Genomic DNA, 20830 nt, shown 5'->3' with positions numbered 1-20830 from the left:
CTCCCACTGACTGTCCACCCTGCCCTCTCGGAGGGAGCCCCGCAGATGGGGCCAGGGCTCCCGCCATCCCATTGGCCTCATCGTCTTCCGAGATCCTCTTTCTGAACGGCATCGGTCACCGCGGGGCTCGAGCGTCTCTTTGCAGCTACACGGTGAACCCACGGCTGCCCCCCGAGGAGGGCGCCATCTTGTCTTACGGAGGAGGAAACCGAGGCTCAGGGGTCAGGCAGCTCCGAGCCTGCGCTGGGCAGCGCACCGCCTGGACGCCAAGGCCGGCCGCGGCCCATCGCCTTCTCGCGCCTGAACGCGGCGCCACTTAGAGGACAAGTTGGCCGGACGGCAGCGGTGCAGGGAGACCTCGGCACGCCGGCTGATGAGCCGAGCCCTGGGAGCAGGGAGCGGCCCCCCGGGGGCCGGACCATGACAGGGCTGGGTGGGTGGGGGAGAGAGGCAGCCCCCGCTGCCCCCAGGGGGTGGGATGAGGCCCGCAGAGGCAGAAGGAAAGGCGTTTCTGGCTGGAGGACGGACATGAGAAAGGACTAGGTGAATCCAAGGCCAAGAGAAACGGCGTTTGATGGAACACTCTGGACTGCTGACTGGGCTCTCCAACCGTGGTTTCAGGGTTTCTTTCCTTGGTGTCTGCCTCCCTGAGCCACCGAGCGCGGGGGGCAGAGGCACAGCTGGTCCCCTGGGCGCTGCCCCCCACGCTGGCTGCCCCTGCGCAGGCGGAAGCCACCCCTCTCCCACGCGCGCCCCCCGCCTCCCCCGGGACTCAGCTCCCTTTGCCCTTCGCAGGGGTCGGACCTGCTGAGGGACCCGTCTCTGGGGGTGCAGTGCGGGGTGCACCTGGTGAAGATGCTCATCCTGACGGAGCCCGAGGTAGGCGGCCAGCTGCTCCCGGCGCCCAGGCCGAGGGGCCCAGGGCCACCGAGAGCCCGTCGCCGCCCCTGCCGGCATCCCGCGGATGCCGCAGAGCCGCGGGCTTTCAGCCGGCTGGGACTCGAGTCCCAGCTCCACCCCAGCGCTCAGCCCCAGCGCTCAGCACTGGCCGCAGGACGACAGCACTTCCCCGAGCCTCGGTTTCCCCTCTGTGGCGCGGGGGGGCAGGAGCGGGGGTGATTTGAGGACCGCACGTAAGCGTAGCGGAGGCCAGTGCCGCGCCTGGCCAGGGCTCCGTCATGCCTCCCGCAGGACGCGCCCAGCGTCTCGGCCGACATCACCGCGTCCCTGCGCAGCGTGTGCGAGTGGAGCAGGACCGTCAACCCCGCGGACGACGCGGACCCCGCGCACGCCGACCTGGTCCTCTACGTCACCAGGTAGCCGAGCGCCAGGGCCCTCGGCGGCGGGGACCCGGCCGAGGGAGGCCCCGCGGCGCCGCCCGGACGTCCGCTCTCTTGCCAGGTTTGATCTGGAGTTGCCCGATGGCAACCGGCAGGTTCGGGGGGTCACCCAGCTGGGGGGCGCCTGCTCCCCCTCCTGGAGCTGCCTCATCGCCGAGGACACCGGCTTCGACCTCGGGGTCACCATCGCCCATGAGATTGGGCACAGGTACGTGGCCTCCCCACCACTGCCCCAACCACGGCCAAGATGCTGTCTGGCCCGGGAGGCTGAGGCCGGTGCAGGTGGCCCTGCCGGAGCCCGCGGGAAGCAGACTATGCCTGGACCCTGGTGACAAGGAACGGTGGGGGAGCAGGCGGAGAAAACAGGTCCTCCTGGATTACGGAGGGATCCAAGGAACTTTTTTTCCTGCAAAAACAAGCAAAGCTGAGCAGAGGTAGCACCTGCTTTGCATGTCCAAGGTCCTGGGTTCAATCCCCCGGTACCTCCTAAGAAAAAACAAAAAGTAACAAGGAAACAAGCAAAACCAAGTTAGCAATTGGAAAATAAGTTTTTGTAGGAAATTCAGGTAAAGAAGAAGCAGGCTGGAAAAATTATCCCAAATCTCACCACTTAGATATAATTTCTGTTCACATTTTTATTTTTTAATTAAATTGTCCTTTTTTTTAAAGATACATAGATCACAAAAAAAATGTTACCTTAAAAAATATGAGTTTCCCACATCCCCTCCACCCCATCCCCCCACTCCTCCCACATCAACAACCTCTTTCATCATTGTGGCACATTCATTGCATTTGGTGAATACATTTTGGAGCACTGCTGCACCGCATGGATTATAGTTTACATTGTAGTTTACACTCTCCGCCAGTCCATTCAGTGGGTTATGGCAGGATATATAATGTCCAGCCTCTGTCCTTGCAATATCATTGAGGACAACTCCAAGTCCCGAAAATACCCCCACATTGCATCTCTTCTTCCCTCTCCCTGCCCTCAGCAACTACCATGGCCACTTTCTCCAGATCAATGCTACAGTGTCTTCCATTACTAGCCACAATAGTTCTTAGTAGACTACCAGTATATTCACTCTAATCCATAGTTTATACCTCCATCATGTGGCCCCTGGGTTGGTGAGGTCCACTCCACCTCTATATCTAGAAGGGGCTTAGGTCCCACATGGTTGAAGGATGCAATGCTCCTGCTTGTAGCTGTGGACACTCTCGGTTCCCTGGTGTGGTGGCTGACCATCTTCACTTCCCTGTTAGCTGACCTGTGTAAGTCCAACAAACTGGAGAGTAGGAGTTGCAACTCTGTTGAGGCTCAGGGCCCAGCTGGCACATGGCCAGTCCAGAGATTGAGGTCTCCTGAGTATGCACCGACCTCAGTGCCAACCACAGTTTCAGTAGAAGTGACAGAAGAGGCATGTGTAGAAAGTTCACATCTGAGTCCAACTCTATCACACTCAGGAACACAGATTCCAAATTAGTACCCACTGACAAGGCACTGAACTCCAGAGCCAACTGCCATGATTGTAGAACCTGTGTCTCCATAGCCCTCAGGAGCACCAGTAACTGGGGTTGTATCTAATTTGGCTGTCTCTGGGATCCTGCTGAGGCATGCATAAGCATGACCCCTCTGATGACCTCCTGACTCTTTTTTGAAGACTCTTAGCCATATAAACTCATTTGTCTTTACCATTTCCCCCTTTTATTCAGGGTCTTTTTCTAGTTGCATCACCCAGTTAGTGATTTTTAGTAATCCCTCAGTGCCAGGGAGGCTCATCCCTGGGAGTCATGTCCCACAATGAGGGGAAGGTAATATGTTTACATGCTGAGTTTGGCTTAGAGAGTGGCCACATTTGAGCAACATCGTGACTCTCAGGAGGTAACTCTCAGGCACCCTGCAGCTCTAGACCTAGTTCAAATTTCAAGCAAACAGTCTCATAAGCATAGTTATCAGTATCAAGGGCTGATTACTGGAGCATCCTTCCTCACTGGTCTCTGCCCTTGCACTCAGGGGATTATTGCTGTTACATTGGGGAATATGACAGAGCTCCCCTTGTTAGGAACTCAGCACTCCCTCAATTGTCATTTGCAACTGTAACTACTATGAAAATACCCAACATATATCCAAACATTTTATGTACTCTTTACATATACCCTGGAGAACTCCCTCCCAACCATGTGTCCCCCATCAATATAACACCCCACACCAGCCTTCCTCCCCTGCCGTAGTTGAACCCCTCTGTGGTCCAAAAGTTCTCCTAAAATGAAGCCTATTATATTGCCAAATTCAGTTAATAGGAAAGTGAAATAGTAGTGATAGGTTAAAGATTATAAATAGAATACACACTAATTTAGAGAAACTAAAATAAAGTAAAAATAAATTGGGGTATGAAAAAGTGAAAAATATGATAAAACTTTGTTTTTGACATTTTGCCTTTCATCACTGTAACAGGTGTTGCCCTGTATGTACAGTGGCAAGGCAATTTCTTTCATTTCTTCCTCAGTGTCAACATCCTTTTTTTTCTTCTAATTTTTAATTTTGTCTTTAAAAAAGTTTCAGATCACAGTAAAGTCACAAATACAATATAGGGGACTCCCATATATCCAACATCAAACCCTTTTCTCCCTTCCCCAGCAATGATCTTTTTACATGTTCATGTTTCATGTGTTGCAGCTGATGTACAGATATTGAAACGCAGCTACCAAACATGGCTGTATTTTGGTTTACATTATGGTTTATATTTTAGACTGCACAATTTTCTAAATTTTAGTTACCTTATGTTTTACATTATGGTTTCCATTTTAGCCTGTAGACCTTTCTACATTTTTGGTGTACTTTAACATGTCCTATATCCATCACTGCATGACCATGTGGAGCACTTCCATTGCCCCCCAGTTGCCCTGCTTCCGTCTATTCTATTCTTCTCTCCCTCTCCCCTCAGGGCCCCCAGTGACAATCAATCTTCACTGCTTGAGGGACCAGATTCACCGATGCTTGCAGCAATGCTGAGGGCTTGGCATGCTAGATGTCCTTCCCCACTGAGAGACACAGTTCCCTCTGTTTGAGAACATCAGGTCTCCCCAGCATGTGGGCACACCTTCCCACTCATTGTATGGTCTCCACCCAATGATATAACACACTATGACAAAATGAGCCCCCACACACTCCCTAGAAGCCTGCCCCTGTGCCAGATGCCCCCCCTTAAGCACCTGAAACAGGTAATCCTTCCTTATAATATTTTCTAAAGAGTTTTCTCAGCATTATAGTTTCAACCACATACCCAACCATCTCCCATGTGCAACTGTCCCCCCCCCAGCCCTCCCTCCAATTCTTTGGGTCATGTAGTCACACTTTGTTTAATTTCAGTCTTTACATACACACACATTTTTCTTTTGCAAAATTGGGACTACATGGTACACCCCCTTTTTTTAAAACCTAATAATATACCCTGACCTCTCCTCTGAGATCTCTCACCACTTTTTGGTGCATGTGGCATGATTTATTTACTTAATTCTCTTTTGGTGGATAGTTAGATTGCTTCCACATGTTGCCTATAAGGAACATTATGCATTCTCGTGGACAAAGTTTCCCTAGTATCTGCATCACTTTCCTGGAATGGTAGGCTTCTTTTCCCTCTTTTAATTATGAAAGTAACACCTGCTTGTGAAAATTCAAACAGGACAGGACTGAGCCTCCTAAAGTAAGTGAAAGCATTCAACTTCCTTGCGCAGCAGCCCCCGCCCCTTTCAGCCCCGCAGAGCTGGGCTGTAGAATTCCCAGGGGGTGCGCTGGGGGCGGGGGTGTTAACGGATGAGGCTGTGACTCCCACTCCCCCCCGGATGGGGCTGCACAGGCCCCGCCTGGATCCCCTGCTCCTGCACCAGCACTGCCCAGTGGGATTCCTCCGTCGGGTTTTGTTTGGGAGAAAAAAAAGTTCTGCTGCTGGGAAGAGTCTGAAAACCTTTGCGTTCCACGGCAGAGCGGGAGCCAGGGCCACAGGCGCGTTTTCCCAGCTTTGACTGAGCTCCATGAGCAGCGTCTCCAGCAGGCAGCCCAGGACAGCAGCCGTCAGCACCCCAGGACCCCCACCCCCATCCCCCCCCACTGAGTTTGGTTTGCCCCATTCTGAAGGCCTTTTGGTATTTACTGGCCAAAAGAAGTGGGGCCGCCAGTGCCCGGGGAAGGAAACTGAGCCAAGAGGGCTGCAGGACTGGTCACGGCGCCCGGTTAGCTGGGGGTGGGGGTGGGGGGCAGGGACCAACAAGGGTCTGAAAACCAGGGCGCGGGCAGCGGGTGGGCCGGGCTGGGTGCTCAGGGCTGCCTTTGGCGCCACCCGCTCGCCCGCAGCTTGGGCCTGGAGCACGACGGCGAGGACAGCGGCTGCGGCCCCAGCGGCCACGTGATGGCCACGGATGGCGCCGCGCCCGCCCGCGGGGGCCTGGCTTGGTCCGCGTGCAGCCGCCGGCAGCTGCAGCGTCTGCTCAGGTAGCGCCTCCCGAGCAGGGGGGGTGTCCCCAGCCCAGCCCTGCAGGGCCTCTGTCCCCTCCGCCCGCCCGGGGGCGTGGACATGCCCACTCCCAGCCCGTCCCCGCGCGTGCACCCCTCCATCCACCCCTCCCCGCGTGCACCCCTCCATCTGCCCCCACACCCCTGAGCCCGCTCCCCACCCCCACCCCTCCCTCTGCCCTCACCTCCGCGCACTCCTGCGCCGGGGCCTGAGCGGGGCCGTCGCAGCACAGGGCGGGCGCGCTGCCTGGAGGACCCGCCGCCGCCCCAGCCCGCGGGGCGCTTGCCCCGTGCGCAGCCCGGCCTCTACTACGGCGCCGACCAGCAGTGCCGCGTGGCCTTCGGCCCCCAGGCCGCTGCCTGCACCTTTGCCCGGGAGCACCAGGCGAGTGGCCCCCGCCGCGCCCGGGTGCGCTCCCATCGCGGGTGCGCAGACCCCACGCGTGCTGGGTGGGGGTACTGCCGGGGCCGCTTGTCTTTGCACTCTGCCGTCGCCTCTGGGGAGTCGTGCTCGTTTTTGAACATGAGCTGCTGCAGTTTCAACTTGGTCCACAAATTTTGTGCCTGCAGATTAAGGCTGGGGAGGGGGGAATGCTGGTCCTAAACAGGCCATTTCCAGTGTCCCGGCTCTGCTGGGGGAAGGGCTGGGGTCAGCAAGGAGGGCTTCCTGGAGGAGGTGGCCTCCATGCTGGGCCCTACAGCAGGACTGCAAGCAGGCCGGGGAAGGGGAAATGGGGGGGTGCAGGTGCCCCTCAAAACAGGCCCCCTCCTGGGGCTGCATATGCCTTTCATGGGTCCCGTGCCTTGGTGAGCACCTTCCTAAACAAAAGATACTGAAATTATACCGGTTTTTTGGTAAAATATATTAAGCTTTGTGTTCAATGTTGTAAATACAAATATACTAGCATTTTATATTAGAGTCTTTCCTTTGACCTAAAATTTCATTCTTTTCTTCTGATTTTAAAATAAATTGAAACACCCTTGTGGACCTGAGTGTGGTCCCCGGCCACCGTGCCCACTTGCCTGCCGCACGCGATGGCCTTCTCCTCCCCCCGCCACCTGCCACGTGTCCTGTGGTCTGGGAGGGACGGCCAGGGCTGGACGCCGACCCGCCTGGCCTGGCGGCCCCTGAGCTGGCTCCACCCCCCCTTAGGACAGGTGCGAGGCTCTCTCCTGCCACACAGACCCCCTGGACCGTAGCAACTGCCGCCGCCTGCTCGTCCCCCTCCTGGACGGGACAGAATGTGGGCTGGATAAGGTCAGAAGCTGGGAGCGAGTGCGTGGGGTCCTGCCCCTCCATTTCCAGGGTGGGGGGTGGGGGGACCCCACAGGCCAGGACAGAGAGCCCGGAGCCCGCCCCGTCCCCACCTGGTGGAGGTGCCTTGCGTGCCCGGCGGCGGTGGTCTCTGCAGGCCCTGGGAGACAGGATGGCTTCTGGGTCACAGGATGGACAGTCATAGTTGCTGACTCTCCCAGGAGCGGTGGGTGCCTGGACCCCCATCTGTGTGGGCCCAGAGCCCCCACTCTTGACCACAGAGAGAGCAGGTGTTCACTGAACCCCCTCCCAGGCCCGGTGCTAACCAAGCATGGTGCTGCACCTCATTTATTCTCCCAGCCCTGAAGCGGGGAGGGTGCTGCCCCCGTGCCACGGAGGAGGACAGAGGCTTGCCTGAGCGCTCCTTCCCAGCTCCCTCCTGTTGCCCGCACAGCCCCCTCCCCCAGGCGCCGGGCCCCCAGCAGTTGTGTCCCTCCCCTCCTGAGCCGGTGTGGCCGCCCCTCACCTGTGCTCTGGGCAGTGCCCTGACCCGCCCCTCTGAGCGCTGGCTCCTAGGAGATGGCGTGGGGGTGCAGGAGACGCCCTGTCCTTGCCTTGCAGTGGTGCTTCAAGGGCCGCTGCCGCTCCCTGCCGGAGCTGGCCCCCATGGCTGCGGTGCACGGGCACTGGGCTAGCTGGGGACCGCCCAGCCCTTGCTCCCGCTCCTGCGGGGGGGGTGTGGTGACCAGGAGGCGGCGGTGCGACAACCCCAGGTACCGTGCGCAGGGTGGCCCTCGGCCCGTCGGCCCGTCGGGGAGGGTGGCGGGCTCTAGGTCCCCCGGTTTGGGGGGAGCTGGTGCGCTCTCACCTCTGGTGCCTCGTGGGCATTTTCAGACCCGCCTTTGGGGGGCGTGTGTGCCCGGGCGCCGATCTCCAGGTGGAGATGTGCAACGCCCAGGTAGGCCCGGGTGCGGGGCCCCGACGGGAGCTTGAGAGAGTGAAGGGGAAGCTATTAACGCCCGCACAGGACCCCTCCTCACGCGCCCCTCCCTGAGCACCGGGGAGGGGAGAGGGGCCCAGGGGCGCACCCCTGCAAGGAGAGCTCACCTCCTTTCCCGCGTCTGCCGCCCTGGCTGGACACAGCCCTGCCAGGGGTTGGGAGCCCCCGGGCGCCTGGGGGCCGAGGCCTCCCCCAGACCCTGGGGAGGGGGTGCACAGCGGGGCCTGCGTGGAGGGCGGCCGGGGTCCGAGGCGGCGCTCTGCCGGGCTCTGATGCTGTCCTCTCGGTCCCCGGCACAAAAAGCCAGCAGGCCTGCCCGGGCCCTGCAGGCCCCTCGAGCCCCCGGCGCAGCCCGCGCCCTCCCGCCTCGAGCGCCAGCACGGGGGCCCCGGCACGGGCTCAGGCTCCCCGTGTCCTTCCCGCATGCGGGAGCCCGATCCGGTGCTGTGTCCCTGACCAAGCGGGAGGCAGGCGCTGCTGTCACCACCCCCGCCACGGAGCAGGGGTGCGGGGCCCGGCGGGGAGCGGGGCCAAACCCGGGCCCGAATCCCGCCCTGCCCGGCCCCTCCGCCCGCTCCCCTCCCGCCAGGCCTGCGGGACCACGCAGCTGGAGTTCATGGCGGAGCAGTGCGCCCAGACCGACGGCAGGCCCCCGCACCCCGGCGCGCGCGTCTACCGCTGGGGCCCCGCTGCGCAGCACAGCCGAGGTGGGGCGGGGTGGAGGGAGGGCCCGAGGCCTCGGCCCGCCCGTGGGGGGCTCTGCTGCCTCCCGCTGGGTTCCGGGGTTCAGCCCCAGCCGTGGGTTCAGCGCTTTTAGGATTTGGCTGTTCCCTAAGGGCGCGGGGCAGCTGGAAATAGGAAACCAACTCCCAGATGCCACGGCTGGGTGCCGGGTGCTCGGCAGGGCGGGCAGCAGGCGCCCCCTCGCCCAGCGCCCACCGCGCTCCGCCGCCCTTCCAGGGGACGCCCTGTGCGGGCTCCTGTGCCGGGCCGTGGGCCAGCGCTTCCTCGCGCGGCGCGGCGACAGCTTTCTGGACGGGACGCGGTGTGTGCCGAGCGGCCCGTGGCGCGGGGACCTGAGCCTGTGCGTGGCGGGCGGCTGCAGGGTAGGCGGGCAGCGGGGTGCCCCCGGCCAGTGGCTGCTGGCCCGCAGAAGTGGAGGGGTGGAGGGGGCTGGGGTCAGGGCCGTGGGGGCTGTCCCCGGAGGGGCTGCGCGGGCAGAGCTTTGGCCACGCCCTCGATGGCATGCATGGGCCATGCCCTGGTCTCATCCACATCCCCCAGCCTCACCCACGTCCCCCCGGCCTCACCCACTGTCCCTGGTCTCACCCGCTGTCCCTGGCCTCACCCACGTCCCCCCGGCCTCACCCACTGTCCCTGGCCTCACCCACGTCCCCCCGGCCTCACCCACGACCTGGGTCCTCACCCGCTGTCCCCGGTCTCACTCATGTCCCCCTGGCCTCACCCACGTCCCCCCGGCCTCACCCACTGTCCCTGGCCTCACCCACGTCCCCCCGGCCTCACCCACGACCTGGGTCCTCACCCGCTGTCCCCGGGTCTCACCCATGTCCCCCAGCCTCACCCACGTCCCCTGGCCTCACCCACTTTCCCGGGGTCTCGCCCACGTCCCCTGGCCTCACCCACGTCCCCGGGTCTCACCCATGTGTCCCGGGCACAGGCCTTCGGCTGTGACGGCAGGATGGACTCTGGGCGGGTCTGGGACGTGTGCCAGGTGTGCGGCGGGGACAACAGCTCGTGCAGCCTCCGGAGCAGCTCCTTCTCGGCCGGGAGAGCCCGAGGTAGGGCCCTGGCCCGGGGCGCGGGGGCCGGGTGGCCGGGGCTCAGCCCCCCTAGCCGCCCCATTTCCCGGGCTCGGGCGCCGTCGCTCACTGTTTCTGCAGCGCAGGAAACGCGGGCGGCGCGCAGCTTCCGCAGCTGGCGCGAGGTGGCAGGGGCGAGGGGCTGGCGTGGCAGGGCTCGGGGTTCCTTGTGACGGGCGGCGCGGTGGCGAGCAGAGGCCCAGGCCGGCGCCCTCCGGCTTGCCCGGGCACGTGAGGACCTCGCCCTGCTCCCTTCCGGCCAGGGCAGCCCCCTCCCCGGGGCCCACGCGGCCTGGCTTCTGTTGCCCCCGGCGCAGTGGACTCACCCCCTCCTGCGGCAGCCCCGCTGCTGCGGGAGCTTTCCGTGTGTTAAAAAGGCCTTTTTTCCCTATGGAGCTAATGTCTGCCCCCTTTTGACTGACCCCACTGGCGGGGTGAGACCCCTCCCCTCCCCCTCCTTCTGCTTCCTTCTAGAATACGTCACGTTCCTGACGGTTACCCCCAACCTGACCAGCGTTTACGTCGCTAACCGGAGGCCTCTCTTCACGCACTTGGGTGAGTCGGCCGGAGGACCCCACGGCCGGGCTTCTGTCCGCAGGGACGTTAGCCCCCGACTTCTTTTAAAAATATATTTTAGTTTATTTATTTATACCCCCTGCCCCGTGGCTTGCTCGCTGTCTGCTCTCTGCGTCCATTCGCTGCATGTTCCTCTGTGTCTGCTTGTCTCCCTTCGTTGCATCATCTGGCTGCGGCAGCTCTCCGCACGGCGCGGGCCATCAAGCCCTGCGCAGGGCGCGGGCCGTCAGCTCTCCGTGGCACGCGGGCGAGCCTGCCGTCACAAGGGGCCCCGGGACGCGAACCCAGGGCCTCCCGTATGGTGGACGGGAGCCCAGTCGACTGAGCCACAGCCACTCCCAACCCCCACCTGGCTTTTGAAGTTTGGGGGCTGGGGGTGCACCCCGGGAGTGCGCTTGGCCGGGGAAGCAAGGCCAGGGTGTTCACCAGGTTCTGGAAAGCGGCCGGCAGCCGCGGGGAGCCTTTGGCGTGTGCGCATCGCCCCGTGGGCTGGGCCTCGTGGGGGACCCCTGCCCGCGGGGCCAGGCGGGGGGCGCCCGGGGGCAGCGTGGCCGGTTGCCTTCTCCACTCCGCCCCCAAACCCTCGGCCCCGCAGGTGGAAGGGGGCTGCCGGGGCCGCCTCCCGGGGGGGCAGACTAAGCGCACGCGCCCCTCGTGAGAGGGTCCCAATGGCGCCCGTTCCCGCCGCAGCGGTGAAGGTCGGAGGGCGGTACGTGGTGGCCGGGGAGAGCCGCCCCTCGCCCAGCACCGCCTACCCCTCCCTGCTGGACGACAGCCGCGTCGAGTACCGGGTGGACCTGTCGGAGGACGGGCTGCCCCGCCTGGAGCAGATCCACGTGCGGGGGCCGCAGCGGCAAGTCATTGAGATCCAGGTGACCCGGGGCCGGCGCAAGCCAGGGCCTCCTCCCGCTCGCTTGCTCATTCATTCACTCATTCATTCACTCATTCATTCACTCATTCATTCGGCAGTGGGGGGGGGCGGCGCGTCGGGCACGGTGCATCTTGGGGCTCGGGTTCCACAGGTAAAGGTAAAAAGGCACCTGTGCCCCCAAGACTGTCGGGTGCAGGGTGAAGAGCCGGCGGGCCCCGGGCGGCCCCCCACGGGCCTGAGCTCTCCTGCCGGGGCGGGCGCAGGTGTACCGGCGGTACGGCGACGAGCACGGCCACCTCTCGCGCCCGGATGTCACCTTCAGCTACTTCCAGCCCGTGCCGCGGGGGGCCAGGGCGTGGGCCGCCGTGCGGGGCTCCTGCTCAGTGAGCTGTGGGGCAGGTGAGGCCCGGGGCAGGGACCACCCCCCCCAGGCCCCCGCGGCCCCCGCACGCAGGTGGCCCAGCCCCCCGCTTCCCTCGCAGGGCGGCGCTGGGTGACCTACGCCTGTCGGGACCGGGACACCGACGAGTGGGTGGAGGCCGCCCGCTGCGCAGGGAGCCCGCGGCCACCCGCGGGGCCGGAGCCCTGCGCCCCCGCGCCCTGCCCCCCGCAGTGAGTGCTGTCGAGGGGCGCCTGCCCCGCCGGGGTGGGGTTCGGCCACGGGCAACCCCCGGGCACGTGGGCCCACGAGCAGGGCCGTGCCTGGCAGCTGTGTGCACGGCCGCATCCTTTGGGATCCAGGTGGGCTGCTCGGTGCTGGGAGACTCGGGGAGGGAGCGGCACAGGCACCTGGGCTCACTGGCCACGGTGGACGCAGCTGGCCGGAGGGTGACGGGAGGGGCAGGGCTGTCCCAGCTGGGATGGGCGGGGGCGGCACTTTTACGAGGGGTGATGGCTCCTGGGAAGGCCAGACCTGGGGGGCTGAGCCGGCCTCCCCTGTGCAGCCAGGGCTGGACACCTCGTGCCCCCGCTCAGCTGGGCTGTGGGGACTTCGGCCCCGGGCAGTGCCTCCTGCGGGGGAGGCCGGCGGGAGCAGGTGGTGAGCGGCGTGGAGGCCCAGGACGGCCTCCTGAGGCCGGTGCCCGCAGCCCGGTGCCACGCGGTGGCCCAGCCCATGCCGGTGGAAACCCGCCACTGCCCCATCGGGCGAGCGGGGGCCGGGGAGCGGGGAGGGGGCTCCCTGCAGGGCTCGTCCCCCGCAGGCCCCACTCCGCCGAGTGCCCCCACCCGGGCTGCCCTCCCGTGGGAGCTGGGCAGCGGCTGCGGGTAAGAGGAAAGCTGCAGAAAGCCTCCAGCCCCTGCTGCGCGGTGGGGCGAGGCTCCCGGAGGGCTGGGGGTGGCGTGGAGCCGGCAGTGCCGGGCAGCGGGCGCCACGTCTTCATCAGCCTCGTGTTTCCCACGGTGCCCATGCAGCCGCCCCTCGTCCCCTCAGTGTCCAAGCTAACGGTGGCATCGCATCCTGATTTGCCTGGTTCTGTGTGACCCAGGGCATGGCCTTGGCCCTAGCTTTTTTTTTTTTCTGAGGTACCAGGGCTGGGAATTCGACCCAGACCTTGGCTGTGGGAAGCCAGTGCTCAACCACTGAGTCACATCGGCTCCGGAGTTGTTTTTTTTTAATTTGTTTCTTATTCATTTATTTTTATTTATTTCTCTCCCCTGCCCCCTGCCCTGGTTGTCTGTTCTCTGTGTCTATTTGCTGCGTCTTCTTTGTCTGTTTCTGTTGTTGTCAGCGGCACGGGAATCTGTTTCTTTTTGTTGCGTCCTCTTGCTGTGTCAGCTCTCCGTGTGTGTGGCGTTATTCCTGGGCAGGCTGCACTTTCTTTCGCGCTGGGCACAGCTCTCCTTCCGGGGCGCATTCCTTGTGCATGGGGCTTCCCTATGCGGGGGACACCCCTGCGTGGCAGGGCACTCCTTGCGCGCATCAGCACTGCGCATGGGCCAGCTCCACACGGGTCAGAGGCCCGGGGTTTGAACCGTGGATCTCCCGTGTGGTAGGCGGACGCCCTAACCACTGGGCCAAGTCCGCTTCCCTGTTTGCTTTTAGGAGGCACCGGAAACCTAACCCGGGACTCCCATATGGGAGGAGGGCGCTCACCTGCTTGAGCCATGCCCGCTCTTCCAGCCCCAGTTTTTTTATCTGCCCCACTGGGCCCATCCTCACACATCCACCGCGGACGTGGCACCCGCGCTCCTTCCTCAGAATCCTTCTGGACACAGTCCTCGGGCAGCCCTTGCCTCTCAGGGTTGGCTCGCACGTGAAGCCCACTTGCCATCCTTGGACTTGGGGTGACTCCGTGTGGCCCCTCTTTCCCATCTGGAAGGCAGGGGGGGCCCCGTCTCCCCACTGAGCCCGTCGACCCAGCACGCCAAGGGAAAGGGAGCGCTCCGGCGCGTTCGTCTTCGTGGGGCCCCTCTCTGGGCTCCTGGCATGGGGGAGCAGACCCACCGCCCTCCCCCAGGGGCTGGGCTGCACCTACGGCGGCGGGGCGGGGCCTGATGACACCTGTGTCGCCAGGTGGGAGGGGCCCGGCCCGTGCCCCCGGGCCTGTGGAGCGGCGCCGAACGCGACGTGCGTGCCGGGCCCCGGCGGCCAGGGGGTCCCGGCGGCTGCTGGGCCGTGCCCCACAGACAGGAAGCCGCCCGCACTCGAGCCCTGTGTGACGGCGGCGTGTCAGGGCCGGGGTCAGGTGAGCGTCCAGGGGTGACGGCGGCCTGGAGGGCGAAGGGCGTCCTGCCCCGGGGATAAACCCAGAACACGGCCGGGGGCCCCTGGCAGCCCTGGCTCCCCTTGCAAAGTCGGGCTGCGGCGCCGGGCCCCGCTAGGAACCTGCCGGGCCGAGTTCGGGGTGGCGCGCGCCCAGCGCACCTGCCCGGCGTCGTGGGCTCGGGCCAGGGAGGTGGCCGGCCGGGCGGCGGTGCCAGCGTGCGCGCAGCCCTGCCCCCCGCCCCCAGCTCCGGCCCCGGGCTCGGGCGGGCTCTCCTGGGCGGGGTGGCATCTCCTGGGGGCCGGGAGCGAGTCCTCCCGGAGAGGCAGCAGCGGGGAGCAGGCGGCTCTGCTCCTGAAGGGACAGGGCGGGCAGGGCTGGGCGCTCCGACCAGAAGCGGGGGCCCCGCCCCAGCGGCTTCTCGCTCCCCGCTTCTGCAGGACGCCGCCTCGCAGGTGGAGGAAGCGCCCACCCCCCCGGGCAGGGCCAGGCCGGGGGCCCCCGCTGCCCACGCGTGGACGCCTGTGGCGGGGGCGTGCTCCGTGTCCTGTGGCCGAGGTGAGGGCCGTGGGCCTCCCTGAGGACAGGGCGCCTGAGAGACCCCCTTCCCTGGGTGTGAGGAGCCTTGTGGGAAAGCCACGCCTCCCCCAGGGCCATTAGGCCATCAGGCCGGGTGGCTAGACCGAGCGGAAGGAAGGACAGGGCAGCAGAGCCCGGGGTGCTGGGCCCAAGCGCGACCTGCCTCGGAGAACAGACCTGCAAGGCGGGCCCCGAGCTCAGCGCGAGCAGAGAAACAAAATTCCTTGTACAACGTGCAGTGTTCTTGGCCCGACACCCTGAGCTTACGTTCAGGAAAATGTTTGCAGGTGTAGAACAGAGACCTGGGATTTCTTCCGAGGACAGGCCTGCAGGGGGTGGGGGCGTGGGCCTAGCAGCACCCTTACCTACATGGACAGTCAGAGAAGCTGTGGGTGTCCAGAACAGTCACACCCAGAGTGCGGCGTTCCCACCCGGCAGACAACGCTGTACGCCGTGGTGGAGCACTTGTGACAGATCATGAATTAACACCATCAGACTGTCACCACGGAGCATGGCCCGCAGTTTGCACTGGTGTATTTTTTCTATGCCCTCCTACTACTTTTGAAACAAATATTTTATTGATTACCTATTAATAAAGCATATAGTTCATTCAGAGTGTACAATGAACGGTATTTGGTATAATCATGTTGTTGTGCACTCACCACTTCAATCGTTGTTAGGGCATCTTCATTATTTCAGTAATAATAAGCAAGAAGCAGACAAAGACAATTCTTCGCCTCCCAATCTGCTGTACCTAGCTGCTACTTCTGGCTATCCTTGTGCACATTTTAAAATTTATTTTTCAAGCTCTTTTATTATCGAGACATAGCCACATACCATATGATCTATCCAAAGTGTACAATCAGCAACTTTAGTACAATCACAGTGCTGTGCATTCATTCCCACAAAAGATTTCAGAATCATTGCATTAATCCAAAAAGTAAAGATAGTGGCATCTTGACGATGAGCAGTCGGGAGCTCAGCTCAGCACGTCTCATTCTGCCTCCTGATAAATGACAACTGCTCCTGTTTGTCGAGGGCCGCCACATTTCAACAACTCTGCGAGGGAGGCCCCATTAAACGAAGAACCTGGGGCTCAGAGAGGTTAAGTCACTCGTCCAAGGTCACACAGCTGCTGAGGGGCCGAGCTGGGACGGCAGCGCCGTGGGGCTCACCTGATGATGCTCCTCAGCGCCCTTGCTGAGGCCCCCTGTTGGGGTGCGGGGCTCCCCTCCTGTTCCCTGCAGGCCTCATGGAGCTGCGCTTCCTGTGCGTGGACCCTGCCCTGGGGACGGCGACCCGCGAGGAGCTGTGTGACCCGGCCCGCAAGCCCGGGAGCCGGCGAGAGGCCTGCCGCATGGGCCCGTGTCCTGCTCGGTGAGTGGGGCTGTGGGGACAGCGGGCTGCCCTGACCTGGGATGGGGGTCCGACCCGGGGCGTGGCCCCCGAGCACTGGCCTCTCTCTGCAGGTGGGAGGCCCGGCCCTCGGCGCCGTGCCCGGTGACCTGCGGAGGGGAACGCGTGCCGCGGGCCGTGCGCTGCGTGCGGCTGCAGGGAGGCCGCACCGTGTCCCTGCCGCACTCCAAGTGCTGGCCGGCACCCCGGCCGGACGCCCACGAGGACTGCGGCCCCGAGCCCTGCCCCGCCAGGTGGGCCCCTTCCCACACCGTGGGTCTCGGACGTGTCGCCTCCCTCCCGGGACCCCGGGGGGTGGGTTGGGTGCTTCCTCCCGCGTAGGGCCCCGCTGCCCGGGAAATGGCCAGCCTGGGGGCTGTGCCGCGCCCGGGGAGGGCACGGCGGGGATGCAGGACAAGCCCTGGCGGCCGCGGGCAGTTCGCAGGGACCTGCCCACTGTGCTCGAGCTGGGGGCCCGGGGGGCAGAGGCCCCGGCTGTGCACTGCCCGTGGGAGGCGCGGCGAGGGCAGGTGTCCAGCAGCCTGGGTGGGGTTTGGCCCTCGGCGGAGCTTTCCTGCCCAACGGGCGGCAGGAGGGCTGCGTGTGCCCCAGGGCTGAGAGTGTCGCCTCTGCAGTCCCAGCTCTGCCCTCGCCTCCTTGCCACCACCCCCCGGTCCTCAGCGTCCTCACCCGTAGGTGCCCCGGGGCTGTGGGGGTTTAGGGAGACAGCCCTGCCCAGGGCGCTGGCTGACGGTTCGCATATCCACTACCAGTTCTTGGCTGAGCTCCTTCTCTGCCCTGGGCTGCTCCGTCGCGGGCACAGCACGCTTCCCTGCCCTCGCTGAGCTGATGCTCGGGGCTGGGGGCACGGCTGGACGGTCAGGGGGCTTTCCCGGCAGCTGGGGGGCCTGGCTGCTGGGCCTCATGGGCTTCGCTCTGCCCGGGTGGCGGCACAGGCTGCCGGCTGCAGCAGGAGCTGTGGAGGGGGGTCAGGCGCAGGGGCCTGTACGTGCCTGCGCCTGCGGGGAGGACCACATGGAGACCGTGCCCGGAGCCCAGTGCCAGGGGCTGCCTCGCCCCTCGAGGAGCAGGAGGCCTGCAGCCCCGAGCCCTGCCGCCCAGGTCAGCCGGCCCCATGGGGGGCTCACAGGTCTGGCCTTCGGAGGCCACTGAGCAGGTGCCAGAGGGACGTGCCAGTGCATGGTGGGAGGTATCGCTTCTCACGGGGCGTGGTGGGGGAGGCCCGGGGAGCCCGAGGGGAGAGCGGCGGCTCCCCCGCAGGGGGTCTGCTGGACCAGGAGGGGCCCGTCCTCAGCGGGCGGCTCTGGATGGGGGGGGTAGAGCTGGCAGGTGAGCACTCACCTGCCTTTCTCCAGGTCTTTCATGGTTTCCTGTTCCCACTTGGCACTTTTCATCATGAAATGCTTTTCTGTTCAGGTTCTCGCATTCCTCTTTGGTCCTGCTCGGTGTCTTCTTGATGTCCTTGGTCTCTTTAGCCTTGTTGTCTTTCACCTCATTTTTTTTAATTTTGGAAATTTGTGCACATCTCATTGACTGTTCTCCCGAACCCTGCGTCTCTTCTGGGGCTTCGACATACTCCTTTTCTTGGGCTATTTCTTCCGTTTTCTTAGTAATTTGTCGTGATTTTTGTAATTTTGCTGCCGTCGAGGCACCTGCTGAGGGTGGTGAGAGTACTCAGTGCTCGCTTTTCCTCTGAGGGAGGGATTCAGTGGTGGGAGGCTTTCTATGGCTGCCCTTGGATTCCTGTCTCGGCCTGTTCTGGGTCTTGAGGGTTGTGCCTGCTAGTGGCTCACAGCCAGGCCCTGGCCCGCGTGGGTTGTGGACCCGCTCCCAGGGGCCCTGGGAGGCTGGAAAGGCTGGGAAAAGCCTCGTTTAATTTCCTCACCGCACCTCCCCGGCCCGCCAGCAGGTGGCGCTCCTCGACAGCCCTGTCGGGTCCACGCCCCGTGGGAGTGGGCTCCCCGCGCGCAGTCGGGGTCCCTGTGATGGCGGATCCTGCCGGGAGGCGCAGAGCCTCGTCATTCCGACTTTCCCAGAGGCAGCTCTCCAACCTTGCTGGCAGCCCCCGCTTCCTGGGTCGGGAATAATCCCGCTGCCCTCTGGGTCCCCAGCAACCAGCCCGGGCAGTCGGCATGGCGATTAAGAGGGTCGCACGTCTTTAGCCCCTTGCTGGCCCCCAAGGCCAACGATGGCGCGGCCCTGCCCGGCCGGACGGGCCCCTGCACCCAGCAGACCAAACCTGTAGGTCGGAAGCCTTAGGCTGTGTCCCTCCTCTCCCCTTTCCTGGGGAGATGGACCCCGCGGCCCTTGGTGTCCGTGGCTGCCTAGGGCTGGAGAATCCAGAAGTGTCTAGCGTGGGGGCGGTGCCGGCCGCTCCGGCTGCAGCTGTAACTCACAGCCCCGCGCTCGCGCTTCTCCTTCGCCCCTCTCTTTTCTGGGCAGCGTCCAACCTTCCCCGGTGTCCTAAACCCTAGCCTAGTTGTTCCCAGGCTGTCTCTGCCTGTCCTCCAGCTGCTTTTCTGCAAGAGAAGAGAGTCCTGTGTCTTTCTAGTCCACCGTCTTCCTGGAAGTCTCATGAGATGCTTTTCTGGATGTTTATAGAAGCCGCTCACGCTCCCTCGCCCGAGACTTCATAGATGTCAGTGTGGTGTTGTGTTTACGACATACTTTCTCCCCTTTTTTTTTTTTAAAGATTTATTTTATATTTATTTATTCCCCCCCTTGCGGCTTGTTTTTTGCTCTCTTCTCTGTGTGTTTTTTCTGTGTCTGCTTGCGTCACCTTGCTGCATCAGCTCTCCGCGGTGCGCGGGCGAGCCTGCCTTCACCAGGAGGCCCTGGGACGCGAACCTGGGGCCTCCCTCCCATATGGCAGGCGGGAGCCCGACAGTTGGAGCCACAGCCGCTCCTGCCTCTGAGCTTTTGCACCCCGCTGCCCCCGGGATGTGTCTTCTCTAGGTGTCCCCAGGGCTCGCACCTCCACCCATTCAGCCTCAGCTCAAACCACGGGACGGAGAGAGGGAGACCTCCCCAAGCAGGGAAGGGTCCTCCCCGAGCAGGGTTCTAACCTCCACGCACCCACCCCGTGGTGCTGTCCCTTCCCTGCTATAGCATTTGCCGTCACTGGACATTCATTTCTTTTCAACTGTCTATCTCTTTCTTCTAGACCAGTGGGTCTCAGCCGGGGCCGATTTCTGCCTCCAGAGCTCATGTGGCCAAATCTGGAGGCCTTGGTTGTCACAGCTGGGGGCGTCACTGCTGGCACCTGGGGGCACTGCTAAATGTCGCTCAATGCTCGGGCGGCCCCCACAGTGCAGGGTGATCCGGCCCTGGGCTGCAGGCCCTGCGAGGCAACCCCCCCCACCCCCCTGGCTCCCCGGCGCCTACACCGGCCCGGGCCCCCGGGGGGCACGTGACTGGTGGCCTCGTGGGCTCAGGGCCCCGGCGCCAGCGCCTCACTCTGAAAAACGGTGGTCATTCGCACAGGTCAGACGGTGTAAGTCAATTTGGGCGGGAACGACGGTTTTACAACCTCGGCCTTCCCGTGGCGGAACGAGGTGTGGGGGCCCCGGGTCCCCTTTCCCGTCAGGGGCACGCGGACCAGCAGGCGCTCTGCGGGGCGCAGTGTGCGAAGGAGAAGGCGTCTTTCCTCTGCTGGCTGGAGGGCCCCTTCCCGGGCTGGCGAGCTCGGCGACGAGAGTGGAGGAGGGGGCTGCACCGCGCGCCGCAGAGATCTGGGGCACCCACTGGGCAGCACCGCCTTCCCTGAGGCTCTCTCTTCCCTCAGGTGGACAGTGACAGCCTCTGGCCCGTGCTCTGCCAGCTGCGGCCTGGGCTCCGCCGGGCGCTCGGTGGCCTGCGTGCGGCTGGACCGAGGCCGGGCCGTGGAGGTGGACGAGGTGGCCTGCGCGGCTCAGGCGCGCCCGCGGGCCAGCCTCCCCTGCCTCATGGCTGACTGCGCCTACCGCTGGCACGTGAGCGCCTGGGCAGAGGTCAGCGGGGGTCCCGGGAGGGTGGGGCGAGCAGTGGGGCCGGGGCCCTGGGGCTGCCCCTAGGGGGCTCGGCCCCTGCCTGAGCTAGACAAGAATGTCAGGGCCTGAGCAGGCAGCCCTCCACTCGGGGACCCGGGGAGGGTGGGCGGCCCAGCCACGGACCCCTACCCAGCCTGCTGCCTTTGAGGGGCTGGGTCTGCGAGGGGGTGGGTGGAGGCGGGGGCAGCCGGGGTACTGAGAGACAGGCTAGAGCTGGCAAGGCCTGAGGCCTGGGGCTGCAGAGGGCCCTGGTCTGTGAGTGGACGATGCCGGCAGACCGCCCGAGCAGCCAGCGGCATCACGGTCCCGGCGCCTCACTTCCCAAGGCCCTGGGAGGTGAAGAGCCACGGGGCTCAGTGTTCCCCTCGCGGAGCTCGGGGTGTGGAACCCGTGGACGCCTCTGGGCAGCCACTGCCCGCCCTGGGCAGCGGTGAGAGCTGGGGTGGGGGCACGCGGGTGGGCGTGCAGGCAGGGGTGCAGGCGGGCGAGCAGGTGGGCGTGTAGACGGGAGTGCAGGTGGGCGAGCAGGTGGGGTGCAGGCGGGCGAGCAGATGGGCGTGCCAGTGGGCGTGCAGGCAGACGCTGGGCTGCAGTGGCAGGGTGCAGAGGGGTGCAGAAGGGTGCAGAGGGGTGCAGAAGGGTGCAGAGGGGTGCCAAGGGACACAGGCCATGCCAAGGAGCACCTGGCCCTGCGCTGACGCCCTGAGCCTCAGTTTCCTCATCTGTAGGTGGA

The 20830-nt window shown here is 64.0% G+C and overlaps 1 protein-coding gene across 2 annotated transcripts in view; it reads left to right on the top strand.

The window, feature by feature from the left end:
* Nucleotides 1–20830, top strand: part of ADAMTS13 (ADAM metallopeptidase with thrombospondin type 1 motif 13) — a 29573-nt gene that overhangs the window by 4165 nt on the left and 4578 nt on the right. For both annotated transcript variants that reach the window (XM_058302668.2, XM_058302667.2), the window contains exons 4-23: nucleotides 796–879; nucleotides 1192–1316; nucleotides 1402–1548; nucleotides 5689–5826; nucleotides 6076–6232; nucleotides 7001–7105; nucleotides 7724–7875; nucleotides 7997–8060; nucleotides 8692–8809; nucleotides 9063–9208; nucleotides 9781–9901; nucleotides 10397–10477; nucleotides 11189–11370; nucleotides 11633–11768; nucleotides 11852–11981; nucleotides 13885–14056; nucleotides 14515–14632; nucleotides 15901–16030; nucleotides 16123–16302; nucleotides 19854–20058. In XM_058302668.2, the coding sequence (XP_058158651.1) occupies nucleotides 796–879; nucleotides 1192–1316; nucleotides 1402–1548; nucleotides 5689–5826; nucleotides 6076–6232; nucleotides 7001–7105; nucleotides 7724–7875; nucleotides 7997–8060; nucleotides 8692–8809; nucleotides 9063–9208; nucleotides 9781–9901; nucleotides 10397–10477; nucleotides 11189–11370; nucleotides 11633–11768; nucleotides 11852–11981; nucleotides 13885–14056; nucleotides 14515–14632; nucleotides 15901–16030; nucleotides 16123–16302; nucleotides 19854–20058 (2691 nt within the window). The remainder of the gene's footprint in view (nucleotides 1–795; nucleotides 880–1191; nucleotides 1317–1401; nucleotides 1549–5688; nucleotides 5827–6075; nucleotides 6233–7000; nucleotides 7106–7723; nucleotides 7876–7996; nucleotides 8061–8691; nucleotides 8810–9062; nucleotides 9209–9780; nucleotides 9902–10396; nucleotides 10478–11188; nucleotides 11371–11632; nucleotides 11769–11851; nucleotides 11982–13884; nucleotides 14057–14514; nucleotides 14633–15900; nucleotides 16031–16122; nucleotides 16303–19853; nucleotides 20059–20830) is intronic.

The sequence above is a fragment of the Dasypus novemcinctus genome, chromosome 8 (genome assembly GCF_030445035.2).
Source record: "Dasypus novemcinctus isolate mDasNov1 chromosome 8, mDasNov1.1.hap2, whole genome shotgun sequence".
NCBI lineage: Eukaryota > Metazoa > Chordata > Mammalia > Cingulata > Dasypodidae > Dasypus > Dasypus novemcinctus.
This window is presented reverse-complemented; position numbering and strand designations above follow the sequence as displayed.